General features: G+C 27.9%; 5 protein-coding genes across 7 annotated transcripts in view; 3 read left to right on the forward strand and 2 right to left on the reverse strand.

Annotated features, from left to right (window-relative positions):
• Positions 1–700: 700 nt before the first annotated feature.
• LOC113382914 (protein daughter of sevenless) lies at positions 701–4,818 on the reverse strand. 2 transcript variants are annotated; one of them, XM_026621162.1, is made up of 13 exons: positions 4,496–4,818; positions 3,846–3,974; positions 3,561–3,744; positions 3,336–3,499; positions 2,841–3,252; positions 2,656–2,760; positions 2,454–2,583; positions 2,280–2,349; positions 2,022–2,198; positions 1,873–1,965; positions 1,706–1,804; positions 1,447–1,599; positions 701–1,362 (listed from the first exon to the last, which is right to left on the reverse strand). In XM_026621162.1, the coding sequence occupies exons 1-13, from the start codon at positions 4,571–4,573 to the stop codon at positions 1,114–1,116; spliced, it is 2,043 nt and encodes a 680-aa protein (XP_026476947.1). In that variant the 5' UTR covers positions 4,574–4,818; the 3' UTR covers positions 701–1,113. The 2 variants fall into 2 exon arrangements, with proteins under 2 accessions (XP_026476947.1, XP_026476948.1); XM_026621163.1 differs by lacking the exon at positions 1,873–1,965.
• A 370-nt stretch (positions 4,819–5,188) lies between these two features.
• On the forward strand, positions 5,189–10,982 carry LOC113383336 (protein ABHD16A). Its single transcript, XM_026621607.1, has 9 exons — positions 5,189–5,405; positions 5,480–5,533; positions 5,611–5,921; positions 5,987–6,150; positions 6,237–6,490; positions 9,722–9,886; positions 10,006–10,190; positions 10,461–10,740; positions 10,816–10,982. Exons 1-9 carry the CDS (start codon positions 5,331–5,333, stop codon positions 10,924–10,926), a joined length of 1,599 nt encoding a protein of 532 aa, XP_026477392.1. The 5' UTR covers positions 5,189–5,330; the 3' UTR covers positions 10,927–10,982.
• The window catches only part of LOC113383337 (mitochondrial pyruvate carrier 2-like), a 36,000-nt gene continuing 14,697 nt past the window's right edge, over positions 6,616–27,918 (reverse strand). Inside the window, exons 2-7 of one of the 2 annotated variants that reach the window (XM_026621608.1) lie at positions 8,438–8,673; positions 8,067–8,374; positions 7,685–7,973; positions 7,447–7,582; positions 7,139–7,291; positions 6,616–6,928 (exon numbers count right to left, since the gene is read on the reverse strand). In XM_026621608.1, coding sequence (XP_026477393.1) covers positions 6,762–6,928; positions 7,139–7,291; positions 7,447–7,582; positions 7,685–7,973; positions 8,067–8,374; positions 8,438–8,659 — 1,275 coding nt within the window. In that variant the 5' untranslated portion in view covers positions 8,660–8,673 and the 3' untranslated portion in view covers positions 6,616–6,761. Of the gene's footprint in view, positions 6,929–7,138; positions 7,292–7,446; positions 7,583–7,684; positions 7,974–8,066; positions 8,375–8,437; positions 8,674–27,918 lie in introns of those variants that run through there. The other variant, XM_026621610.1, reaches the window with a different exon arrangement.
• Positions 12,145–16,299, forward strand: LOC113382698 (beta-galactosidase-like). Its single transcript, XM_026620926.1, has 13 exons — positions 12,145–12,195; positions 12,965–13,059; positions 13,133–13,293; positions 13,358–13,508; positions 13,857–13,923; positions 13,997–14,091; positions 14,184–14,361; positions 14,468–14,689; positions 14,762–14,883; positions 14,954–15,220; positions 15,444–15,578; positions 15,643–15,876; positions 16,042–16,299. The coding sequence occupies exons 2-13, from the start codon at positions 12,979–12,981 to the stop codon at positions 16,297–16,299; spliced, it is 1,971 nt and encodes a 656-aa protein (XP_026476711.1). The 5' UTR covers positions 12,145–12,195; positions 12,965–12,978.
• Positions 17,927–27,862, forward strand: LOC113382995 (beta-galactosidase-like). Its single transcript, XM_026621252.1, has 22 exons — positions 17,927–18,052; positions 18,125–18,285; positions 18,994–19,144; positions 19,407–19,488; positions 19,555–19,649; positions 20,158–20,335; positions 20,469–20,690; positions 20,760–20,881; positions 21,058–21,321; positions 21,445–21,579; positions 21,651–21,884; positions 23,613–23,797; positions 24,140–24,290; positions 24,437–24,518; positions 24,596–24,690; positions 24,772–24,949; positions 25,437–25,661; positions 25,774–25,880; positions 26,166–26,429; positions 26,497–26,625; positions 27,122–27,358; positions 27,677–27,862. The coding sequence occupies exons 1-22, from the start codon at positions 17,933–17,935 to the stop codon at positions 27,860–27,862; spliced, it is 3,603 nt and encodes a 1,200-aa protein (XP_026477037.1). The 5' UTR covers positions 17,927–17,932.

The following is a 27,918-nucleotide window of genomic DNA, read 5'->3' on the forward strand; positions in this document are numbered from 1 at the left end:
AATAAGGTCAAACAAATTTACAAAAATTTTTTTAAATAACATAATTTTCTTTTGTTTGTTGATTTAAGTTTTATTAATCATATTTGTGTGTACACATCAGCTAAATGTGTTCAGAAAAAATATGATACATAAGTAACCAATTTTTCATAGATTGAAGATGCGTATGTATGTAATATTTAGTAGGCTACAGAATGTAAGCGCAAACATTCGATTTAATTAACGCTCAAGATAAAATATACCAAGTACCAAGAAGGCACAATGATTTTAATATATATTTATAATATAATATAAAATATATTTAATAATTTAATACTTAAAGTAGAATACTATAATATGTCATGAATAAAATACTTTGATTGAAACTAAATTAATTTTCAAAAATAAAAAACTTGAATACAATATATTAATAAATTTGTTGAACCTCATGAAAGCCACAGCTTTAATTGAAATATGAGATCATAATTAGTAAATAACAGTAAGAAGAAAATTCAGTTAACCAATACTATTGTAAAATACTGACGTAAAACAAAAATCAAACTATAAATTACAATTACTATTAAAAATGTAGATTTAATCTACTGTACGGTAGTGTTTATAGAATATAATAATTATCATTAACAGGCACATGTTAGAATAAATTTATAGGTTGATAGGTATAGAGTATATAACATTTTATAAAAATATAGTTAAAATTTTTGGCATATCCTAACTTAAAGTATCTATAATACAATTGTACTAATCATGCATAGACGATGTTCTATAAGGCTTTAATATATTTAAAAATATGTCATCTTTTGTCATAATATCATTTTGATATTTAATAACATGAATAATTTAACATGTATTATTTTTCAGTTCTGTGTTGTGCTTCTGAGTTCCGCTTTTCTCAGCATAATTAAAAATATTTGGAAAAAATATTATAGAACATTTGAAAATTATTTAACATTTTGATATGTAAGTAGGGGTCAATTATCATGTATTCTTTTTTATTTTGCTTCTGAGTTCTGCTTTTTTCGGCACATATAGAAAAGATATTAGATAGAATATTTTAAAATTATTGATCATATTGATATTCAATACCACTTTATAAAATTTCAGCATATGATTAGTTTATCATGTATCCTTTTTCAGTTCTTTGTTTTGTTTCTCAGTTCTGCTTTTTTCGGCAGACTGTTTTGTAATTTTAAAAGCCTCTGTTTTAACAAAATCAACTTGTTTATAGACGGTGCTGGATCCAGGCGACTTTGGAGGTAAAGTATTGCTGGTTCCATCAGTATCTAAGTCAAGATCTAAATACTGAATATTTTCATTGTCAATGGGCATGGCAGGAATAAACTTATTGCCCACACTGTAGAAATAGATCTTGAGAAAAATGATAAGGAGATTAATACAGAAAACAATGCAGAAAAATACATCAATTAAATATGAATATTATATAATGTATACCTGTTCTTCAGTGAAAATTGTATTCTCATCATCAGAAGCATCAGTTTTTGGCGGTGTGGGACTTGGAGCAGCTCGGTGATTTCGTAATGTGGCTCCACTGTATTGCTCAGGTTTAGTTAAAAACCCCGAGGAAGTGCTAGCTTTCACATTTGCCTAAAAGTAATAAAGTAGGATTATAAAATAAAACAGATATGAATCTAAGAAAATAAAAATAAAAAATCATCTTATATTTTCTCAGAACAATAAAATTAAATTATACCTTTGGTAAAGTTGGCTTCAATTTCCTATTAACACTCGGTGGTGAACTTGTGTTTTGACGAGGTTTTGTGCCACGATCTACAGCTGGAGCTGATGAATTCTAAAATTTATTCAGGAATTGAAAATATTTCAAAAATATAGTGTGAAATAAATAAAATATAAACTAACATTATAAGCATCATCTGTAACTTTTGAAAAGTTTTCACTTAGATTCTTTTGGATACTCGTCCCTTGATTTTCAACAGACAATGCTTCTTTCATCTATGAAAAATGCAAAATTAAGTAATGCTCAACAATTATCAATTTTATTTAATTACCTCTTCAGGTTTTGAAATATCTTGCCTAGAGTTGTCAAAATCATATGTAAAAATTAATGATTTATTTCCATCTTGCACTTGCGAAGGTGCTGCATTTGTGTAGCAATGGCGACCATTAATTATAGCTTTAGGATCCTGATGTGAGCGTGGTATGTCATAAAATTCATCCATTACAATCTAAAAATAAAATAGGAATTAAAAATCATTTTTTCATTTTGTACTAGTTGCATTTGGGACAATTATTTAAAATCAACTCACTGTACTTGCAGTTCGAGGTCCAATAAGAGGTGAAACTGAACTTTTATTCATGTATATATTTTCAATTGATCTATAAAAAATTTGATAATATTACACACACACATATATATATATATATAGAAATATCAGGTAAAAATGAAAATCATACTAGTAAAGTAAAATAAACAAACATACTTATTTATATTATCTAAGTTAAGATAACCATGTTCGCTTTCTTTTTGAAATTGAATTGGTTTAGGAGGCCTTGGAGGTGGTGTTATTGATTCAACATTCAAATTAGATGAACTTACAGAAATTCCACTTGCTACAAGATCAAATAAAAAATATTTAAATAGCTTACAAAAAAATATTGTTAGATTGTTGTTAAAAAACTTACAAGTATTAACAGGTTTTAAACTTTGCAATGGAACTTTGCTAAATCTTTGATTAGCACTTATTGCAACTAATTCATTTTCAATAGAACTATCGGATGGCCTCGGTCCTAAAAGTAATTATTTATTAGAATCAGTTAAGCAATTACTTTAATATGTATATATTTAAGCAATTTATTACTAAACATACCTGCTTCTGGAGGAAATATAGGGTGAGACCATTCATCTTCAGTGAAAACACTCTCAGAATCTGTAGGACTTGCTTTATCCTTTCGAGAGCTATAATTTCTGAGTTCTAGTACTAAATCAGGTGGTCTAGTCTTAATTTTACCATTTTTACTATTAAATGAAATATTTCCAGAACTTCTACCATGATTTTTTGGCAATGTCATACTTGCAACATGTTGCTCACCACTCATGCTACCATTGCTATATAATGTAAAATTTAAATTACTGCATGGTCTAGCTTTACGTGGTGAATCGTAAAACCTAGGATTGCATGTGTTCAATGTGGAATCCATAGTTTCAGTGTAGCTTGGAGGCATGGATGTAGGACTCATTGGACTAAGTTCATTTGTATATGTTGGAAGATAACTCATTTCCTGAATAACAATTATTAATAAGAAATTAGTAAGTATATAATATATAATAAGACATTTATTGAAGTACATATATGCAAATTTACCTCATTCGAAATATGGAATGGCAATGGCTTTCCAGAGAAACATTCTGAGATAGGAATATAGGGACCTGACACATCACTTTCTGTTGGTGATTTCTCATCTGGTTCTTCTTCATTATGTTCAATACTTGGAGCATTTGAAAAAGCATTTGGTCCACAGTTGTAATCTAAACAATATAATACAATAAATTAATTTTCTAACAAAAAAAATATATATCAAGCTATTACAGTTTGGAACTATAGGAATGTCTTCATCAGCCTTCAATCCACACACTCGACAAATGCAATCTACCCAACGGTTCATGTCAACCTCATTATCTGCAGCCAAATAATAAGTTCGGCTTGGTGTCTTTACATCAAACATAAATTGGTACTTTTGCTTTCTTCTTTCAAATCTTAATCCAGCATCGACCTGGCAAAAAATTGATGTACAATAAAACAATTGTACATGTACGATGTACAATAAAACAATTCCAAATAGAAACAAATATTCTGTATCTTTTATATACTAACCTGTTCACATTGGTCTAAATCAATAGTTCCCTTTAATTTACGACAATTTCTATCTGTAAAGTATTCTAAAAAATACTGTCCTGGAAGTTCACCTGACTGCTTCAGGGCAAACCAACGGCGTCTCCACCTCTGAAAATTTCATAAGTAACATATCATTTCAAATATTAAAACAAGATATATATCAGTAGTTATAAAATATTTTCAAATCAATAATAATCTATGTTCTATATGTATTTCAAATGTCAATTAAATTGATTGCAATATAAAGTATAATTAATTAGACTAGTAAACAAATAACCATTGTCACAAATATGGAGTTTATCACTGTAATAATATATAAAATTCATATTTTTTAATGTTTGAATACCAGTTTTTAACTGAAGAACAATACAAAACAATTTGATCACACTCTACTATTCAAAATCCAAATAATAAATATATAGAAACTTTTCTATTAAGATTGCAAGAATATTTATCAGTTTATATGTAATTGAATTTAAGCAAATATGCAAAAACTTTCTCAAATACATTTAACTGATTATTACAATTTTGTTTAGATGATTATTGTAAACAAAAGATAACACATTGTTATACTTAGATATCGCAGCGTAATAAAATATCTGTGAATCATTTCCTTCCACGAAACTTACCGCCCTCCAAATACGTTTTGTAGGCGGAGATTTGGTGAGCCATCCTTCATACACTGTCTCCTGGTTTGCTGTGGTCATTGCCTCTTTTAATTTAAAGCAATTAAATTAATTATAACTCCATGCGACCTTTCAAATTGACTTCGGAATGATCTTTTATTGGCACTTTATTCGAATAACATTGCTTTGTTTATGAAAGTAACAATAACAATATTCGGTGGAATGTGACATTACTCTGAACAGATGGTTTTCAGAGATAGTATTTTATATATCTGTGATTGTATTTATTAAAGTATTAATATGCACACCTTCTTAAATATTTTGACACTTTATAATATAAAACTATTAAGAAAAAAAACTGATAATACTTTGAACCCATTCCAATAAATTATTAATCAAAGTTACTAATGGGAAAACTGAATTTGACGTCAAATTGATGTCATAGATATGGATTCAAATGAAGTTTTTGTAAATGTTATATTTGCATTGTGCTAATAAATAAAATGTAAAAAACATACTATTTTAAATATATCTGAAATAGTAATAAAATTAAAAGCTTAGTAAATAAATTAAAAGAAAAAAATTAATTTTGATGTTTTAATATTTTTTAGATAAATTTTCAACTTTTTAGTGTTGCATATCATGTTAAAAATACTTTGTTATCATGTCAATGTTAACAGTGATATGGACGTTAAACTTCACGTTTTGACAGCTGTCAAACGCATGTCAAATGCTGAATTATTAATCACAAAGAATGTTTAATTAAATTATTCCTAATTATGACATAGGTTTTATATAGGTTAAAATATTGTTTTTTGCTGTTTTTAAAATTATCATCATGTCCTACTTAAAAACTATTTGGAATTATATGTTTAGCCCAAAACTATATAAAATATATGACGGTTCTGTAGAGGTATCATCAAATTTCTTATGCGTTGTTAATTTGTAGAACTTTAAAAACATTGAAATGTGTTTTAATAATTACAGAGAATTTATAAACCATCAAGTTTGGAAAAATGGGGGGATCAAGTAATATATTCTGTAAGTTAATATAATTCACCAAGGAGGTTTCTCATATACAATTCTGTATTAATTAAATCTACCATTTCCCCTTTTAGTTAAATATTATGTGGAATATTAGTTTATATACATCCCCCATACTAATAGGATTTCTATACAAAAAAAGTTACTTGGCTGCTGAAAGCTTTATAAGTATCACCAAATTTGCTTTTGGATTAGGATTAATCTTAGCAGTATCTTTATGCATGAGAAGTGTTGGCAGAGCTAATAATGCTGATTACAGATCATTTATGCAAACATATATGAAAGCTATAAACAACTATAATAGGGAATCAAAACAACAAATTAGATGCTATGACTTCGATTTTAAAAAATGGCCAGTAGACTTCAATTGGAATGATGCTTCAGCGTGAGTTTCCTTTCAATGTATAGATATGAAATGATGATGAAAGATAACCACTGATGATTTTATAGGGACAAAACTAAAGTTCGTAAATACTTGGAAACTTCAAGAAATAGAAGTGCTTCTCAGTGGGCATATTCTCTACCTTGTCAAATCGCTGCATATATTGCTGTGCACACTTTTGGAATACGCATGATATATCCTGGTGCTGTAGGAATTCTTAACTTATTAATGGGTATGTTATTCTCAAGAGATCAGATCAAGATCATAAGAGATCATCAGGCACTTGAAAATATTTATATATTATGCAATATTTTTCAGAACCTGGTTTATTACAAGGTCGGGCAAAATTAGTCAAAGACAACAAAGGCATAAGAAATAAGTTAAGAACAATAGATAATAACGATGTAGATACAATGTTTATTAATAACAGAGGTAAAACAAGTAAAGGTGATATTCTTGTTATATGTTCAGAAGGAAATGCTGGCTTTTATGAGATAGGAATTATGTGCACCCCAATAGAGGCTGGTTATTCAGTGCTGGGTTGGAATCATCCAGGATTTGCTGGGAGCACAGTAAGTGGAAAGTTTTCTATGTGATATTTTGCAAGAATTTTTACTAAAATGTGAAGCATTAACATGATTTTAATAATAGGTAAAAGAGATATTAGATTCTAACTTCTCAAATCAAAATTAAACAAATTGATTTTTTCAAAACTGTGACTAATATTTTATATTTTGAAGATTTAATTTCAACTGTAAAGACAATACTTTTCTAACAAACTTATTGAGTTAAACTGAGCTCATAATTTATTTAAATATATACTTGCATTTATACTGTATAATTTTATATTCCAACACCAGTTAATCTATCTGCTTCATCTTCTGCATTTTCAATGTTTTCCACTTCTTCTTCTTTATTTTCTTCTTTAGACTCCATTTCAGTAGGTTTTTTTACTTCCTCCGGGACTTCAGGTTCTTCCCATTCAGGTATCATCGACACACGTGGTTGACCTATTTTTTTTTAATTAAACCAGTTGCTTTTTAAACTATTTTTATCATTATTCACTATGGTAAAGTTGCAAATGTTCCTATATTTCTTTATTAAAATTTAAGAACTGCTAATTTGAACTTCAACTATTCTTCTTTTGTTGAGACTATTTATTTAGCTTTGAAAAGAATTCGTCTGTGTTTCAATGCATAGATTTTAAAATGTATACTTACCTCTAGAAACTCCATAATCAGAATCCATCATTCCAACACGTTTTAAGTATTCTGGAGGCTCTATTTCTGGATGATCACGAAGCCAAGTGCAATAAGCTCGAGTTGAGCGAATTGCGGTAATACCTTCCCATACCAAACGCATACTTGCCAAACCTAATCGAAATAGTAACATCATTATAATAACAATACAAAAAATGATTAACGTAGCTCAAAAGCAATATTTGTTTGCATATATCATATTATAATATAAGCTTGTATGAAACTACGTTTTAGATAGAACTTACTGTTTGGATGCAAAATAGAATTACCTTTTGGAACATGCTTGCACGTCATCCATTGCGACGTATCAGCAACTACGCGATGTCTCATCATATCTCTTGGCAATGTAGTACCGAAAGCAAAATGTCTGGGTGGTTTCATACTTTCAATTGCATCTCGCATTACCTAGATAATTATGTACTTAAAATTATACCGCGCAGAAAATATTATTAAAAATTTAATACAGTAGCGCTGGTCGCAATAAGAAAGCTTGTTTTGCTTTCTTACCTGTCGATGTAACGTTGGCCTGGTAGCTCTTTCCGGTAACCCTGCTGCTGCTGCTACTTCTGGTGTGACTGTATACAGTTCTCTGACTCGAACCATTAACGCCTGCGCCGCATCATCCACTCGTCCGATCTCGAATAATTCATTAAGGGCTGTTTCAGTCAATACTGATTCTTGACCACCTAAACCTCGTAACCATTCACAAAAATCGCGTACTATGGACTCTGTTTTTTCTGTGGCTCGCTGATGTAAAGTTTTTTCCCATTCCTCCAACTTATTTTTTGGCATATATCTTAAAAGGATGATTCAACAGTTATATAATAAACTAGGAGCAAGTGAAATGTCGATGGTGTTTTTAATTTTTAAATTATTTATCATTTCTTACTTGGAATTCCAATTAACCGCCCTCTTGCCTTTTTTCCTAGTGAACGAATAATATGGGCTAACCACCTCTGGTTTAGGTTTTAAAGCATCTCTATGAATCGGAGGTTTTACTAGTATGTCCAGATCGCATACGGGTTCATCATCGTCGTCATCTATTTTTATACCTACGGTTTCATCGTTATCTTTATCTTTGTCAAGGAAAAACATATCCTCATAATCTTCATCCAAATTCTCTTCATCTTGAGTTTCTTCTTGTGTTTTTATTTGCTCCACGGCTGCTTCGATTCTCGATTCATGTAATTTTTGGTACTAAAATAATTTTCGTAATACAATTTATATATACTTTCTAAATAACTTGATGGATGAATCTACCTCTGAAAATCCAGCTTTTGTATCTAATCCTAGTAAGGGAGCTATTCGTTCGTAAAGCTTGTAAGGAATGCATTTGACCACTTCTTCATTTCGTTCTACTAAAGGAATTTGGGCTTTAGCTTCTAGTTTTTGAAAGACATCTTGCCAATATTTTGCGGAATCCCGATCTTTTCTTTCATGTTTGCTAACTTTTACAACGCATTTGCGGTTTGTTGACGACATTGTTGAAGTAGATCCTGAAAATTTGTTAATATTTCTGAACTGATCTATTCCCTTTAGTTATTTAGTTTGTCATCAATTATAATTGTTGAATATGAAAATTTAGGAGTGTTATGGCTATATTTTAAAGATTTCATATTTAGATTATATTGTTATCTATTAAACTGTCATTAAATATAATATTTATTAAATATGGTTTCCTATTTTCATCATCATGCGTTGCAAAATCATAAATGAAATGACAAACCTCTTTTCGTCGATGCTTTATTCGTTGCTATAATTTTTCATATTTTGTTTGATCAATAGGGTGCAAGAAAATCCGGAAAAACAAGAATATACAACATTTTTTCAAACTTCACTAAAAATAAAAGACAAAATTATGTAATTATATTTAAATAGTTGACAAGGTTTTAGATTTCTTTGTTTTTGGTTAATTAAATTAATGTTGCACATTATTTATATATACTTATATAAATTCATTAAACTCCATCCTCTTAAATTTAAAATAACTGATGATTAACGACTAAACAATTTTGAAATTGTCTTTTTTTATTAAAATTTTGAATTTTATTGGCATATTTAAGGGTCCTGCTAATTTCATATGCTTTATTGATAAATAAAATCAAACTATTATAAAAAAGCATGTATTAACTAAAAGGACAATATAAATCAACTTTACTTTATTTTATTTACTGATACATTAAATTCATTTTAAAGAGTATACTTGTTATCGAAATTGAATTTTATTGGTATATTTAAGGGTCCTGCTAATTTCTATTGATCTCGATCAAACTATTATAAAAAGCATGTATTAACTAAAAGGACAATATAAATCAACTTTACATCATATTTTATTTACTGATACATTAAATTCATTTTAAAGAGTATACTTGTTATCGAAAATCCTAATTATCAAATAATTTTGACGCCAAAATTGACAATTAACAACTGACATTAACAACTAAACGATTCTGATAAAGAGCATTTAAATATAAACTAAACATTCACAACTTTATTATTAACTCTATTATTTATTAATAATGAAAATGTTATTATGTCCTTTAGGGTAGACCATATCCTGTCCAGGATCAGAACGCTATGGATGTAGTTATGCAGTTTGCTATTAATAGTTTAAATTTTACACCAGAAAATATAATATTATTTGGTTGGAGTATTGGTGGCTATTCCAGCAGCTGGGCTGCCATGAATTATCCTGATGTTAAAGGAGTGGTTAGTTGATATTTAATAGAGTTCCAAGCTTGGCTGTGGATAATATTTTAATAAGCTTCGTTTTTGAACTGCTATTGATTTATCAATTTATTTACGTTTATCTAATTTTTTTTTGTTAGGTTTTAGATGCAACATTTGATGATATTTTGCCATTAGCATTGCCTCGAATTCCTGCTGCATGGGAGGGAATAGTTAAGCTTGCAATTCGAGATTATATAAATTTAAACATAGCTGAACAAATGTACCAGTATCCTGGACCAGTGTTAATGATCAGACGCACTGAGGATGAAATTATATGTACCGAGTAAGTTAAGTTAAATGAACGATAGTGCTCATACTGTCTAAAACATGAACACCATAACTTTAAAAGCATTTACATTAATACTTTTGTCATATAAAAATTAGAATTGTTAAAGGGAATAAATGTTATTGTGCAATTATTTAGCCGAAAACCAAAAATTTGGAAGGCCTATTTTGAAACTCTTACATCTATTTTCATTACATATTTTCTGAGAGCTCCTAGTAATGTTTTTAATTCCAATTTAAATTTTCTTATATATTGATTTTTTTTCAGGGAAGGCGTATTAGCTTCGAACCGCGGAAATCATTTGCTAGTGAAATTACTCAAATATCGTTTTCCTGTTATTTTTGGAATAAATCAACTAGAAACGGTTAACGAATATCTTTCTTTATATTTTGCTGGACAATCAAAAATGCTTCATCGGGCTCAGATTGATGAGGACATTTGTGCCTCATTATTGGCCAGTTACATAAGTGAGAATTCTAAATCTTATCCAATGCTCATTGGCGACGGTTTTACCGAAAAACAGAAGAGCGATATGGCGTTATTTTTGGTAATACTATTATTGCAGAAAGAAATAAATATATAAAACTAAAATACGATATTCATGTATCGAATTTATCCTCAGGTAAAGAAGCATATGAAAGACTATCAATCAAGTCATTGTTTGCCTTTACCTCAAGAATATATGCAAACGCCCTGGGATGTACAAGTAGAATCAGATTATGTATTTACATAAATTTATGTTTGACTGATTTATTTAATACTAATATATTTTAGTGCTAAATAGAAAACAAGGATAAATGCATTGGATATTACTGATAAATTTTGTTAACGCTATTAATATTGATGTATTTTCACAATTTCTTGTATACTATTTTTGTATTATTGGTCAACATTTGTTTTCTTAAGTAATAGTTCAATTTTTTGTTAGTAGGTTGTGATTCTGGAAGCATTGTATTATTGAAAATTTGTAATAAAATTAATTACACAATATTTAAATTGTTTATTTTATGGATTCTTGCTAATTGCCTAAAAATTACAAAATAAAAATTTATTTATTGGAATTAAATAAAAATAAATTTGAAAATTTACTTTGCATATATCAACAAATAGTGTAATTTAAATAAAGTCCTGCAGATTTGAATCTTGAGACGTGCTTGCTATACATACCCAAACTTACATTATCTATCTATAACTATCGATAAATAGAAATATTCTTATGCCAATTTTGAAAAAGTCTTTGATGTCAAGTACTTCTATAATTGAATTTTCTATATATTTATGCACTGTCATAGTAAGTACTCGAGTACTTGGTCACAAGTAGGTGAGTCACTTTTTGGAATTAGAATATTGGTTTATTTATTGTAAATTTATAAATAAACATGAAATATGAAATTTTGTTAGCAATTTTTATGAAATATAGTTATAATTTTTCGTGTTCTTCGTAACACTTAGATGTATCAGTTATATTTTATAGAATCGTATCGTGGAATAAAAATCGCGTTAATCTATTGAAATCTACAAACAATAAATAATAGTTCATAGAAACATTAAAACATTAAAATATTTTAATAAATGAAATTTCATTTATTAACTTGAGTATATTACCTTCAATATTTTGTGTTAAAGAGAATAGAGTTACATTAAATTTATCTACATGAGTACTTCCCGGAACCGTTTAATGCCAAGTTAAAAAAAATATTTGAACAAATGATAATTCTAGGAAATGACTTACAGGCGAATTGGGTATTCCAAATTATTGTTCATTTGTATGTATTATTACTTCATAAATTCCTCTAAAGCGCAGTTATCTACTATTAAATCATCATAAATACTTTGATAAAGCAAAAAAAAATCACTATCTATAAAAGATAATTCATCAAAGGCGGTCTACAGTAAAAGCTGCTAACAATATACGCATTAAAGCGCACCTGCAAAGTGATTTTAATCGGTGTAGTGCATATAGGAATAAAATACTAGTTTTATTGCCATTAATATTTGAAAAGTAATTATATATGTCTATAGTTTATACGGAAGCTACATAATTTTCAAATCAATTGTGGAAATACTCTTTTGGCTTCAAGACTAATTAACTTTTGAATGTTCTAACATTCATTTTTATTTAGCTATACAAAGCATCTTTTTTATATTTAACACTCATACAATATAAAGTGCATAATTTTTATCTATAGGATATATTTTATAAAATATATCAAATGATCTCTTCCAATGTTCATATCTTCAATTTAAATTAACGATTGAAAGTCACCGAAATAATTAGAACATCAATATTTTCTGTTATATATAATAGTAATATAAATATATAATATAGTTACAATATTGTAGGAAAAAAATCTATTGTAGTTTGAAAGTACAACCGAGCTCAAATTGTGACCATTTTTCGTTATTATTTTTCTCATGTGACTCATTTGCCATATGTTTTTTAGTTTTAGGAATATTCGTTGAATTATGAATTTGAAATTTTTAAAATTGGTCAAATTTGAATGGCTTATTTCTTTTTGCAAATAAGTAATTTACGTTATACTTCAATATCGAATATAACTAAATTTATATATTTTTATGATAATAAATATTATTATATAAAATAAATATTTTAAACTTTAGTACATTTTATATCTAAAATATAGCTTTTATTGATTGTCACTGGAACTGGAAATCAAATGTTAATACAAGAACCTATCCTAAATGAATAATTTTTCCTGGCAATAACATTATATTAAATATTATGTTAACGTATATATATTCATTTTCAGATATCATTGAGAAAATGTTGTCAATATTATTATGCGCGCTATTTTTTGCTTCGACGCTTGGCAATGAAACTTTGTCGAAACACCATCAAGTTAAGGTAACAGTTACTTCCTTAAAAATTTGCACAACTATTTATAATATTAATTTATTAAAATAGTTAATATTTTTAGAATCGTCGATTTTACATAGATTATGATAAAAATACATTCATGATGGATGACAAACCATTTCGATACATAGCAGGTTCATTACATTATTTTCGGGTACATCCGCAACAATGGAAAGACCGTTTGGAAAAGCTAAAAGCAGCAGGTTTAAATGCCGTTGATACGTAAGATTTATTTATCTTTTTTTTAATGTTATAATGAAATAATAATAGGATTTTTCAATATTAGATATGTTGAGTGGTCACTTCACAATTTTGATGAAGGAAAATATTGGTGGGGCAGCAACGCCGATTTGGAGAAATTTATTAAAACTGCAGAAGAAGTAGGATTGTATGTAATTTTGAGACCAGGGCCATACATTTGCGCTGAACGTGATTTTGTACGTATAAAGCTAATAATCCAAATTATTTATTCAATATTGTATTCTATTCTTGAATATATAGTAAAATTTAAACCGAAATAATATTGAATTTATAATGGTTACTAAACGGTTTAATTAATTCTATAATTTTTTACCAAGTAGTATCACAGTAAAAGTTGTTAAAACGTATTTCATTATTATTCTTACATTATTATATATCATTATATTAATAATATAGTGTAGATAATTCGCATAGTGTTAAATTAACTAAATTAACTGACATCAGAATTATGATTTATTAAATTAAATACGAAATACCCAAAAATCAGTAAGCCATATATTTATTCATTCTCATTAATTCAATAGGGAGGCCAACCTTATTGGATCTTATCACACCCAGAAAAAGATATTAAACCGAGGACAACTGATTTTCGTGAGTATAAAAATTGATTTTATTCTTAAAAGTTTGGGATACGATATCTACAAAACTTCTATTTGCACATCAGGTTATATGGAAGCAGCACGAGATTGGATACAAGAATTATTTAAAAAAATACGACCTTATTTATATGGTAACGGTGGCCCAATTATAATGGTGCAGGTGAGGAATATGTTAATTTTTAATGGAACATATAACACAAAATTCACAAATCGGATATTTTGGCTTTCACTTATTATTATCAATTATTTAAGGTCGAAAATGAATACGGAAGTTTTGGTTGTGATCCAAATTATCAAAACTTTATGTATGGTTTATTTAAAGATGTAGTAGAAGATAATGCTGTTCTTTTTACTACTGATGGATATTGGGATGATATGCCTATATGTGGTCGTATGGGACAAGCTTATGCTACTGTGGACTTTGGACCTGGTATAAGAATTAATTAGTAAAAGTTTTAATTAATACTTTAAAGACAAATAGTTTAACACACAAAATATATCATCTCTAAGTTCTCATACGTTATGTATTTCTACAGGTGATGATGTAGAAGAAGCCTGGAAAGTGATGAGAAAGGTCAGCCCCAAAGGACCATTGGTCAATTCTGAATACTACACAGGATGGCTAACGCACTGGGGCGAAAAACCAGCAAAAGTCTCACCATCAGATGTTGCAAAAACTTTGAGAAAGATTTTGGCACAAAATGCCAGTGTCAGTATGTATATGTTTGCAGGCGGTACTAACTTTGAATACTCTAATGGTAGGAAATTGATTTGATTTTATATAAATCTGAATTATCTGACTATCTAAATTTTTGCTTTTATTGGTTTAGGAGCAAACTTTGAAAATGACACATATTTACCACAGATAACATCATATGATTATGATGCTCCTTTGAACGAAGCTGGTGATCCGACGCCCAAATATATGGCAATCAAGGAAGTTATTAGTGAGGTAATTTGTTGTTCAAAATATATGTACTATTTGGTAAATCAAAAGCTAAAATTTTTGTATTTCCTTTCAGTTTGTGGATATACCAGATGTGAAACCAGTAACAATTGCGCCAAAAGGAAAATATGGTACATTCAAATTGAAACCAGGATTTTCATTATTCGATAAAAAACATCATTTAATGTTTGAGCATCCCCTGCATGACGTTGAACCGTTGACATTTGAGCATTTGTACCAAGCATCTGGTTTCATCATTTATTTTACTTTTCTGAATGAAGATATGACTGGTCAATTTTCAGCTCCAAATCTTAAGGACAGGGCACTGATATATGTGGATGAAGTAAGTAAGAAATTGTTCTTTAACTAAAAATTATAAAGAACAACAACGAACTAAGTTTTTATATTTACTTATTTAAATGTAAAGATAAACCAAAAAAATCAATTTACGATTGTTTCTTTTGCTATATTTATAAATATATTTCAATTATAATTGTGTGTTATTGTTGATAGCATAATGTTATCGTATACTACTGACAGACAAATTTTGATATAAAATTTCTCAGGTTTATAAAGGGACTTTAGACAGGCGCTTGAAACAATTTTCGCTGCAAATGAGTGCCAAGAAAGGAGCTGAATTGAAAATAATCGTCGAAAATCTAGGACGAATCAATTACGGACCTATAGCAGCAGAATATAAAGTAAGATAAAATAAATATCTTATTTTGGGTACAAATTACTACTTAATAATTTCTTTTTTACTAGGGTTTGAATGAAGGTGTTGAATGGGGAGGTAAAACTTTTACAAGTTGGTATCATCACCAAGTTCCAGCAACGGAATTTCGCAGTATTGAAGATCATGAATTGGGCATAGGAGACAGAGTAGCAACCCGAAATTTAACCAATGGGCCAATTATGTATGGAACCGAATTTGAGTTACCCAAAGGCGTTGATGGAATTGTTAGAGATACATTTCTTGATATGACAAATTGGGGAAAGGTAAAAAATAATCATAAGATATAGAGAAGTAAAAATGTATTAAGAAATCAATCTGAATTAAAACAAACATTAGATATTCTACTGCTAGAATTTGGATTTTTTATTAATACTAATCAATGGATTATTATTTCGCATTTAATATTATTTATTCATTTAATATTTTAGGGTGTTGCATGGATAAATGGAATAAACGTGGGACGTTATTGGCCTTCTGTGGGTCCACAAATTACATTATATGTACCTAAATATTTCCTAAAACCTGAGAAAAATCGCATAGATATTTTGGAACTAGAATATGCTAATCCAGATCTTACTATAACATTCGCTGATGCTCATAAGTTTAGTACTAACATTGCTAGTTTTTCAAAAGCATGTGTTTCTTCTATTATATGTGTATTGTTAATTAGTTTGAAATTAATTTAAATGTAATATTATATTTTAATGTAATAATGTAATTTATTATAATAAAATATTGAAAAATTTAAAATCGACTCATTTTAACTTATGTAGTATCTTTTCTAAGTTTCGCAACTTTTTGATCATCTTCATGTCAAGCAATAGTGATATCAGTTTTTACTCAAAATTATAGATCTAAAATATTATTTAAAGTAAAAATAGCCTTTTGGGGCACAGCTGCAAAAATATATCGCATCCCTATTAAAAAATACTGATTATAATCTTATCAGAAAGAAAAGTAGTCAACCACTGGGTAGTTTTAAACAACATCAGAAGAGCTCATAGAAAGCATGTTTCTGAATACAAAAACAAGAAATACCTAATTGCATATTTTTAATAAATTACAAATTGAAAAAAAAAATAAACATAATGTAAGACTAGTAATAAGTTCTATAAAAATACTGACACCTTAAAATATCAACGAAATTTTTTTTTAAATTCAAAGCTCATTATTACCATCGAAACGATTTACGTAAAAATTAGATCTATGTAGTTTATTCATATTTAATTTGTGTCATTTACATATTAAAATTATATTTCCAACGGCTTTTCAAATTCCTTTAAAATATTTTCACAAAAATGTGTAAATCGGTATCATTAATTAGTTAATATTTTATTCTACATCTACAATAACATTGATTTGCATAAACTAAATTTTTACAAAGTGTCTTATATAATATTGTGATAACGCCTTAAAACAATTTTTAATGAACGTCCACAAACATTATTTTTAATTGGCTCTATGTACATATTTTCGTATAACAAGAATATGATAAAATTGCGCTATATTGTTGAATCGTTATACAAATATTGATAACAAAAATTAAAAAACCATTTTATAAATGTGAGAGATAAGTGCAACGATGCAAAAAAACATAGATAATCTAAAATGACTAAAGGTGCAATATGCATTACAGGTAAGCAGCAAAAATATATATATATATATATATATATATATATATATATATATAAAACGATTACGATTCAGCTTTTGAATATGATGCACCTAAATTTAAACATTTCCAATAAAAAATTCCAAAGAAGAATTATCAAGTAGTCCAAACAACAGTCTTGGCATAAAATACATTTTCTGTACACCAGAAAATTATTTATAAATACATATAATAAATATAATGATAGAGACCCATGTGAATAGACCTTCGTCAACCCTTTTTCGATATTTTTCAGTTATGAAAAAGTGAGTTCAAAAAAGAAGACCACTAATAAATATTTTCACATTTTTGTTACAAACGATTTTGTTTCAAAATTAAAAAATTCACATTTTGAAATATGTTCTCATAACGATTTGAATCAGCTCAACTTTGTTGGGTCACCCTGTACTTAACTATAACTATGCAATTGATTTCAGAATTGCATTGATAGATAAATTTTCCAACATATGAATTATAGCAAAATTAAAATTAATAATATCACAGTGTTAATTAAAAAGATGTGGAATAAAAAGTTTAAAAATTACTAATCTTATATTAAATATAAAAAAATATGAAACTTTAAAATTTATGTGATATTTTATTAAGTGATATATTACTAGTGGAAAATAATTATGTGCAAAATATGTTTATTATTAATTAGCGGGTAAATGATATTTTTTAAAACTAATAAATTAAAAAAATCATTAATCATGTTAGCGATTATATTATTCGCGTTGCTTTCATCATCAGTTTGGGCAAATGAAAATATTTCTAGAAATGCGGTGAATGTGAGTGAATTTATAACTTGTAATGAAAATTTAAAAGTTTCAAATGTAAAATAATAATTTTAATAATTCTAGAATCGACGGTTTTACATAGATTATAACCAAAACACATTTATAATGGATGACAAGCCATTTAGATATATTGCAGGATCATTAGATTATTTTCGTATTCCTACTCCTTTTTGGGAAGATCGTTTATATAAATTGAAGGCAGCTGGATTTAATGCATTAGATACGTAAGTTTAAATAGAAAATAATATATTATTAATTATATAGTATTCTAGCATAAGTAATAATAATTAGCAGTGTATTAGCATAAAAAAAATTACTGGAACTTCCCAGTTTTTATTATCTATTTTAACGTAGAAATTAGGAACCAAATATTCTATAATCGTATTAGTGAACAAAAATCAATATTAAAAAACCAACTGTCCAATTCCACTCGCGAATTGCGAGATTTATATGTATTTTTCACCGCCGGAGCGGCGGCATCCGAGTGGAAAGAGTTAATATTAAATGTTGCCAATTTGGCGATTAATATGAAATGTTGCCAATTGGCAATTTCAATTAAATATTGATGCCTAAAAATCTAATTTCCTAATATTTATGTCTAAAAATGTAATTACTTGCTCATTTATTTACTCCTATATATGTTCAATGGTTTATTTGTTTTAAAATTATTATTACTTCTAATCAAATAATTGCTCAATTAATTTTATCTTTTTGTTACTTAATTTTTATTAATGTTATTTTTAAATAAACTACTTGAATTAGAAAACTGATTGCAATATATTGAATCACTATAACAAAAGTATGTTAATAAAATACGACCAGGTAAGTACATAGGCTTGGTGCCTAGAAACTAAATAAAATATTTTGAAGTAAAAATTAAGGGTTATTATCACAAGATAGATTTTTCGTAAATTTTATTTCATTATTCTCAGATATATTGAATGGTCCTTCCATAATCCTGAAGACGGAAAATATATATGGACCGAAGATGCAGACTTGCAAGGCTTTCTTGATATTGCGAAAAAAATTGGGCTTTACGTAATTTTAAGACCAGGACCGTACATTGGTGCAGGACGCGATTTTGTAAGTTTCTAATTAATATTAAATTATATTTTTAACAACATATAATAAATGAAATTCTAGTCATTTTTCTAAGTATGTGTAACATCCCATATTTCACTGGAGCTAGTATGTTGATTCTCAAAATGAACAAGGGAAAAATATAAATATTTATTTTCGTAAAACATGAAATTTCTAATATCATTTAAAAAGATCTGATATTCAGTTTCACGTATACATAATTCGTGTACCTGTGCATTATGTATTTGTTATTAATTTTTATTAGGGAGGTCATCCATATTGGCTATTATCGAAATACTCCAGTGATCTGGAAAAAGTAGAAATTAAACCCAGAACAACAGATCAATGTAAGCGATTATAATGTTTGATATATCTATATTTTACACTAATTTTTATTTTCACGATTTACAAAGACTACCTACAAGAAGTAAATATTTGGATACGAGTATTGTTCAGTAAAATACGGCCATATTTATATGGTAACGACGGTCCAGTCATCATGGTGCAAGTGAGTATATGTTTAAATAAAATACTAAAAAAAACTCATAAAAATCTTAAAATTTAAAATATAATTCTGGCTAACTAAGTGTAAGTGGCATTTTGTCTGAAAATAAGTTGCATGAACTTCCCATTGGAAAGTTTCCAATATGTAAATCATCTGCTTAATCAACAAGAATTAAAATTAAGCAATTTAGGTAAAAACTTTGGCTTGAAATTTTAGGAAATAGTGTACAAAATCTATTATTGAATAATTTCCAAGACACTGGCTGTGCCAAATATTTAAATTTGATGTTAATACAATAATAATGATAATATTCTCTACATAATGTCCTGACAAGCAGAAAAATCATACACCAGATTTTACCAGATTATTAGTTTCAAAGAATTTAGCTTAATCACACTAATTACAAAAAAAATTCGAATACATAATGATAATAAATAAATAAGAAAGATGTGATGTCTATATAAACCATTAAAATGTGTCTAGTTATTGTGAGTATTCGTATATTTTTTAGATTGAGAATGAATATGGAGTTTACGATTGTGACAATAAGTATAAAAATTACATGTTTGCTTTATTTGACAAACTCGTAGAGAATAAGGCAGTATTATTCACTACTGATAGTTACTACGAAGACAGGCCAATATGTGGAAAATTTGGGGAAGCATATTCCACTGTCAATTTTGGACCAGGTACGTGCAACATAAATCGATCAATGGTCAATAAATAGCGAGACAAAAATCTGATAATATTATATAATCAATAAATATGTTGATAATTTGGCACATTATTTGGGTGAAACAATATTTTTAAGTTTCATTTAAGATGATAATATAACAGAAGCTTGGAAAGCACAGCGCAGGGTTAATCCTAAAGGCCCCCTGGTCAATTCTGGATTCCAAATAGGGTCACCAATGTATTGGGGAGAAAAGAACGTAAATATACCACCAAAAAAGGTTGCCAATATTTTGAGAAAAATTTTGATAGTAAACGCCAGTGTCAGTTTGTATATGTTTGCAGGAGGTACCAATTTTGAATTTACTAATGGTAAAACAATATAACTTTTATAAAATTGGATAAGTTTAATGCTTGTTCATGAAACTTATTTTCATATAGGAGCAAATATTGAAAATGAAACTTATTTACCATATACAACATCGAATGATTATGGTGCTCTATTGGATGAAGCTGGAGATCCAACTCCAAAATATAACGCAATTAGACAAGTAATTAGTGAGGTAATTTATTAATTCGCGTTTACATCCATATTTAATTTGCAAGTTTGCAATAGGTTTTGGCCACATGAAAAACTAACTTAGCTAAAAGTATATATTTTATTTACGACTAATACTGATAACTTCTACATATTGTCTACAGTAAATTATATGATGAAATAAAAAAAACTTATTTCCAGTTTCAATCATCCACTGTTACTGAACTGATAATCCCTTCTCCAAAAGGTGACTATGGGATAATTAAGGTGAAACCAGGATTTTCGTTATTCGACGAAAGAAATGATTTAAGGAAATTTATATATCAACACACACAAGCATTTCCTTTCGAACATCTAGGACAAAAAAGTGGATTTGTGATATACGATAAACTCCTAGATGAGAAGAAAGAAGGTATATTTACAGCCCCTCATTTAAGGGACAGAGCTTTAGTTTATATAAATGAGGTAGGTGTATAAAATAAGTTATATACAAACATATAAAGCAATTTTAATTTGCGAGGCACAAAATCTAGATCTCAAAATATTTAAACTCTCTTCATAACAAAATCGTTACATTTATATTTTCAGAACTTTATTGGAATATTAGACCGACGAATAAGTAGATTCTCATTACAAATAAATGCTCCAAGAGGTGCCCAATTGAAAATCGTTGTGGAACATCAAGGAAGAATTAGTCAGGGAAAAATATCAGCAGAGTACAAAGTAATTGATTAGTAAAAATTTTTCATTAAAAAATTGTAACTAATCTAAACTATTTTTTTATTATTGTTTAGGGTTTAAACAGTCACGTTTTCTGGGGAGGCAAAGCTCTTTCTCTTTGGAACATTAGTGGAATTTCTTTAAATCAATCTCCCAGCAAAAGTAATTATGATTTGGGAGTTGGCGAAATTGCTAAAAGTGGCAAACTCATAAACGGCCCCATAATATATGGAGCTGAATTTGAATTGCCCCTAGATCCTAATGACATACCAAGAGATACATTTTTAGATATGTCTAATTGGGGAAAGGTAAAAAAAACATAATATAAAATACAATTTTTTTAAAAAAAAATAACACCATAATTCAAAATAATTTAAATGTGGTATTAAATTTTTGAAAAATACTATATTTTACATAACCAGGGCGTCGTTTGGATAAATGGACGCAATTTGGGACGTTATTGGCCTTCAGTGGGTCCTCAGATCACTTTGTATGTTCCAAAAATATATCTAAGACCTGGAAATAATTGGATAGATATTTTAGAACTAGAATACGCTAACCCAGAATTCACGATTAGGTTCACTAATAAACATAATTTATCAAGTAATAGTAATATATTTGCTAAAATTTCTGTACTGTGCTTTTTGTTTGTACTAATTACTAATTCAGTTTAATAAAATGAATTATTATACATTTGTACATTAATATTATTTGAAATAATTAAATTATAAAGCAGATGTTTATTTTCACCAGAAAATTCGATTTCCTCAGTTTATGTTATCTCGATAAGTAATTTTGAATCGTTTGAGACAAGAATTGGAAAATTTTATGCGTTTTTAGTGATCCACGCTTTAGCCAAAGTTTAGTCCACGTTTTAGCTAAAAATCCTGAGCCGATTTAAAAAAAACTTTAACTGTTCGATAGGCTCCAGTTGGGAAGTTGATGATAATGATGAAAAATTCCAAAATATCTAAGAATTTCACAAGGTTTTCTATTAAATTTAAATTTTATATACAATTCAATTCCATTCAATTGTGACTTCAAAAATATGTCTTTCGAAGAGCAGTTAAATAGCGCGAGTTTTTCTAAATTTAATAAAAATATCTGGCCAAAAATATTTGTTAATTAAGAAGATAAATTTGTCATCATTTTGACAAGATAAGACATTTATAATTTATCAATGTTTTCAAAATAAGAGTATTACAAATTTGTGTCAAATATGATTTATGTGATTAGTTAGAAAAAACCAACACTTCGGATATTCGGAAAATAATTAAGAAATGATAAAATTCTAATTTTATCGATGATTACAGAGATAATGGAAAAATTTCATTATAAATAACAAGTGAAAAAATATTTAACAACGAATTTCAAGATCACTCTCAAACAAACTTAGATATATATTAAAGAATTAATCAACTTAATTTATTTGAAAAAAAAAATTACATAGTATAATAAATAGTATTTAGGAATAGAATGCTACTTCATAGTATTTTATTTGCACTTTTCCTAGTTCCAGGATTGGCTGAAGATGAAAGTTATAAGGTAAAAGATCGTTGAAATTTAAAAAAGCATTTCATGTACGATAATGACATTTTATATCACATGATATTTTTCAAATTTGTATAAACTAGTTTATATAAAAATGTAATAAATAGTAAGTATACTGAAAATATATACAAATCACAATGAATATAATATACAAAAAATTATTGCAAGTAGCATGTAATACATTATATATAATGAAGAAATTGTTTTAGACATTTTATGTACTCTGTCTTACTAATAAAATAATTTTAATTTTATTAAGTGTTTAATTGAAAGAAATTTAAATTCAATAATACTAAGAAATAAATTATTTACTTTCAAATAACTTAAAAGTATAATAAATAACTCGTTTCTGTGAGGAACCTGAAGAAGTACCCTTATATCCAAAGATTTATAAAGACCACCGATGTTTAAATATATATATATATATATATATATATATATATATATATATATATATATTATAGTAGGAAATTTATTTATTACAGGAATTCATAGATGTTTCTAAAAATGGACGCATATTTGCGATAGATTATGAAAACGATTCATTTTCTATGGATGGAAAACCTTTTAGACTTGTAGCCGGTTCTATGGATTATTTCCGTGTTCCACATCAATATTGGAGAAACCGTTTGCGGAATCTAAGAGCAGCTGGTTTAAATACTGTAACCACGTAAGAAACAACTCATTGATATTAATTTTTTATATTTAATAAACTAATATTAAGAACAAGTGTGGATTAATTAATTTTAAGACGTATAACAAACTATTTCGTACGTAGTTTCATTCATACGTCTTTCTATTTTTTGGAAAATTTGGAAAAACTAAGCAACTCTGTGTATTTGATCAATACATGGGTTTTGTGCAACTAATTTGATTTCCAAGAAGCACCAGACCTTTCATTGTTTTAGTACATAATAGTGAGAAGTTTAATAGCAGATTAGTTTGTCCCTAATTGTTCCATTTATACGTCTTTCCAATGACTCTAAAAGTTACAAAATATTAATTATTTTAGTTACGTAGAATGGGCACATCACAATCCACAACCAGATGTTTATAAGTGGGAAGACGATGCTAATTTAGAAGAATTTATTCGACAAGCGGTCGAGGAAGATCTTTATGTAGTTTTAAAACCAGGACCTTATATTGGACAAGATAGAGATTTTGTAAGATATAATTACTTAAGCACAAAAATGTAAGAGAACCTAATTGTATCATTTCTTGGGTATCTCAAATCGATTTTCCATATCTGCAAAAGTAATCAGAATTAATTGGCATATATGACATTGATAATTTTGTCTTTTGTTACCAGGGAGGACATCCATGGTGGCTCCTATCAAAATATTTCAATGAAGACCCAGAAAAAAACATCCAATTGAGAAGTGCTGATGAAAGTAAATTGAATATATTGCATTGATACTGAATTTTGAAAATAGGCATGTAGAAGTTTCATAACATTAATTATTTTTAGGATATATCGGTGAATCAAAAAAATGGTTGAATGTATTATTAACAAAAATAAAACCTTATCTATATGGAAATGGTGGTCCTGTTATAATGGTCCAGGTAATATTGAAATATTATTTAGCGCTTACTGAATGTTATTAAAGTACAAGATAGTCATTGCTTGTACGTTAAAACTTATAGGTAGAAAATCAGAATGGAGTATACCCTTGCGATGAAGATTATAAAAATGCTTTATTGCAAATATTTGAACCACATGTTGAAGACAAGGCTGTGCTTTTTACCACAAATTATTGGAATGGAGGTCAACCTGCTTGTGGAAAAATACAAGGAGTTTATAGCACGGTTTCCTTTGGACATGGTAAATAATTTTTTTGTTTGAAAAACAATCATAATTTCTACGAGTTCTAGAAGATGATATAAAAATACTTCCTGACTACCAATGATGATATTTTTGAACAACCCAAATACAATCCTATATGTATCAATATTTAGTTTTATTAATCTTATCTAGAATTGCCGGAAAGTGCTATTTTTATTCGGAATCATATTTTCAACTACGATTTCAAGTAAAAATAGATATTAGTACTACCTGATATCAGTTATCGCTACAGCCCGATATCGAAATGCAGATTTGAACCTTGAATTTTTTTGTTATGAAGAGTAGTTGCTTAATGTTTGTCTTCATGCTAAAATATATTTTGCTAAAAAATTGTATGAATTCTTTAGTGAATGCTATATACTTACAGTTTCGTGTTCAAGTATACTATAGATTTCATTTCATCAATTTTTATTTACCAAATGCAAATTATTAATTAATTATTATTTATACTATAATAATTTTACAGGGATAACAACGAATCTCCCTTGGGGGGCACAACGTAAAGTTGAACCTCATGGACCATTGGTCAATTCCGAGTACTACACAGGAGATCGTACGATTTGGGGCGGAAAATTTCCAAATGTTAGCACAGAATTAATCGTATATACATTACGTAAAATACTGGGTGAAAAAAATACGAATATTAATTTCTTCATGTTTCATGGAGGAACCAATTTTGGATTTACCAGTGGTAATTATAATATTAAATACTATATTTATCATTTAGCCGCTCTTATGCATGATTTTCTATTATTTGAACATAATTCTGGTATTTTTAGGAGGCCATCACTTTACTGATTCAGGAGAGCATTATAATCCACAAGTCACATCTTACGACTACGATGCACCGATTTCTGAAGTTGGAGATCCAACATCAAAATTTTTTGCCATTCGCGAAACATTGGCCGAGGTAAAAAAAATTGAAAAAATTAAATAGATATTAAATTTTACGTAGTTTATCGTTGAACTATATATAATAATCCGCAAGAGATAAATTAAGTTGTGCATAAAACTTACAAATAAATATAGTTAGCACTACATTTTAAATTACATATTAAATAAGTTTGAATATTTTTTTCTAATTTTTTTAAATGTCAATTTGAAAATGTAGCGAGACATGCATTAAATAGGTTCTTTATAACAATCTCAAACTTCTTATAAAAGTTGTATTTATTATTTATTATATTATCTATAGTTTTTAACGCTGCCGCAATTACCCGAACCGCTAGAAGTACCTAAAAGTGAATACGGGCGTCAAATTTTGACTCCAGTTGTACCTGTACTTGGTAAAAAAAATTCATTGAATCGAGGACCTATTGGCACAGAAAAACCACCAACATTTGAGGAAAATTGGCAAAACTCAGGATTCATGTTATATTTTACTGTTCTGGGTGAGAATAAATCAGCATCTTTGAATGTACCAGAATTAAGAGATAGAGCTCATGTTTATTTAAATAAGGTTAGTACAGTCATGTATACTATGTTATTATAATCAAGTAAAAATTATATTGGTATGATAATTGCAGGAATTTGTTGGAGTTTTAGAACGAAATTTGAATAAAACTACCATTGAACTTAATGCTACGTCAGGTTCCTTCTTAGAATTTATAGTAGAAAATCAGGGACGAACGAATTCTGAGTCTGCAGAATATAAGGTAATGAGCATGATCAAATTCATTTGAAAAATTAGAAATTTTAATCACTTTATGATAAAAATTTGATAATAAAAATAACAATTATATTCGATGGCATGAAAAGAAGTTGATGGATCTGAGTACTTCATTCAGTAGAAAGTCATTCAGTTATTAATTTTTTTATTATTTTATATAAACGGTTCAAAAACATCAAATTAGATTAGATGTTGGTTAGAGACATGAAAATCTGTATTCTAATATAATTTATTTGGGAGGCTATTAAATAGAATATTTTATACTAGATATGAATAAATTAGCATTCAGGTCCATAAGGCTTATAAACGATATTCAATATATTGAAAAGTATGATTATTCTTCTAAGAGCAACTTAGAGAGCTTTTAAATACATTTTTAAATTCCTTTACTAAATATGCATTTTTTTTAAATTGTGGTATGAAATCGAATTATAAACTTTTTAAAATTAAAAATACGTAAAATTTCTTATTAAATTTTTAAGGGCCTAAACTGGCCAGTGACATGGGGTAAAACTGAACTAAAAGGATGGCTTCATCTAGGAATACCATTGGAAAATGGTTTGAAAGAAATTAAAAATAGATCACCAGACTATAATTCTTATGCAACTCGAGGAAAATTATTGAATGGTCCTGTTGGATACGAAAGTAATTTCGATATAACTAAAGATGATGATGGGCCAATATATGACACTTTCCTGAATATGTCAGGATGGGGAAAGGTGAGCATAAAATTTCAAAAAAATATATATCAAAAATATTTAAAATTAATACTTGATGCATTTTCACTAATAGAAATGATTAGAAGTAAGTAAAACTGAAATTGAGAATAATATATTTTGAACTTATGGTGAACGAAAATTATGCAAAATATTTGTTCATTATTGTTGGTCACAAGCTTTATCAATTTGATAATTTTAAACTAATGATTCTGATATTTTATTCAGAAAATTTATGAATATTAATTATCAGCATTAAATTTTACTAATACTGCACTTTACTAATAGTAAAGTAATTAATAAAATATTAATTTTTATCAGGGTGTTGCATTTATAAACGGCCACAATTTGGGACGCTACTGGCCATCTAAGGGACCCCAAGTGACTTTATATGTACCTGGAGTTTACCTCAAACAGATTGGAAATCACTTAGAAATTTTTGAACTTGAATTAACACCAGAAGATTTGGCTGTGACTTTTATTAGTGAACCAATTTTTATAAACTAGTTGTACTGAACACAAAATTTTATTGATTGATTATGAAAATAAATTTTTACAAATAT

This window comes from Ctenocephalides felis, unplaced genomic scaffold, assembly GCF_003426905.1.
Source record: "Ctenocephalides felis isolate EL2017-DRISC unplaced genomic scaffold, ASM342690v1 CF-g0.4_SCAFFOLD_03570, whole genome shotgun sequence".
NCBI classification, from domain to species: Eukaryota; Metazoa; Arthropoda; class Insecta; order Siphonaptera; family Pulicidae; genus Ctenocephalides; species Ctenocephalides felis.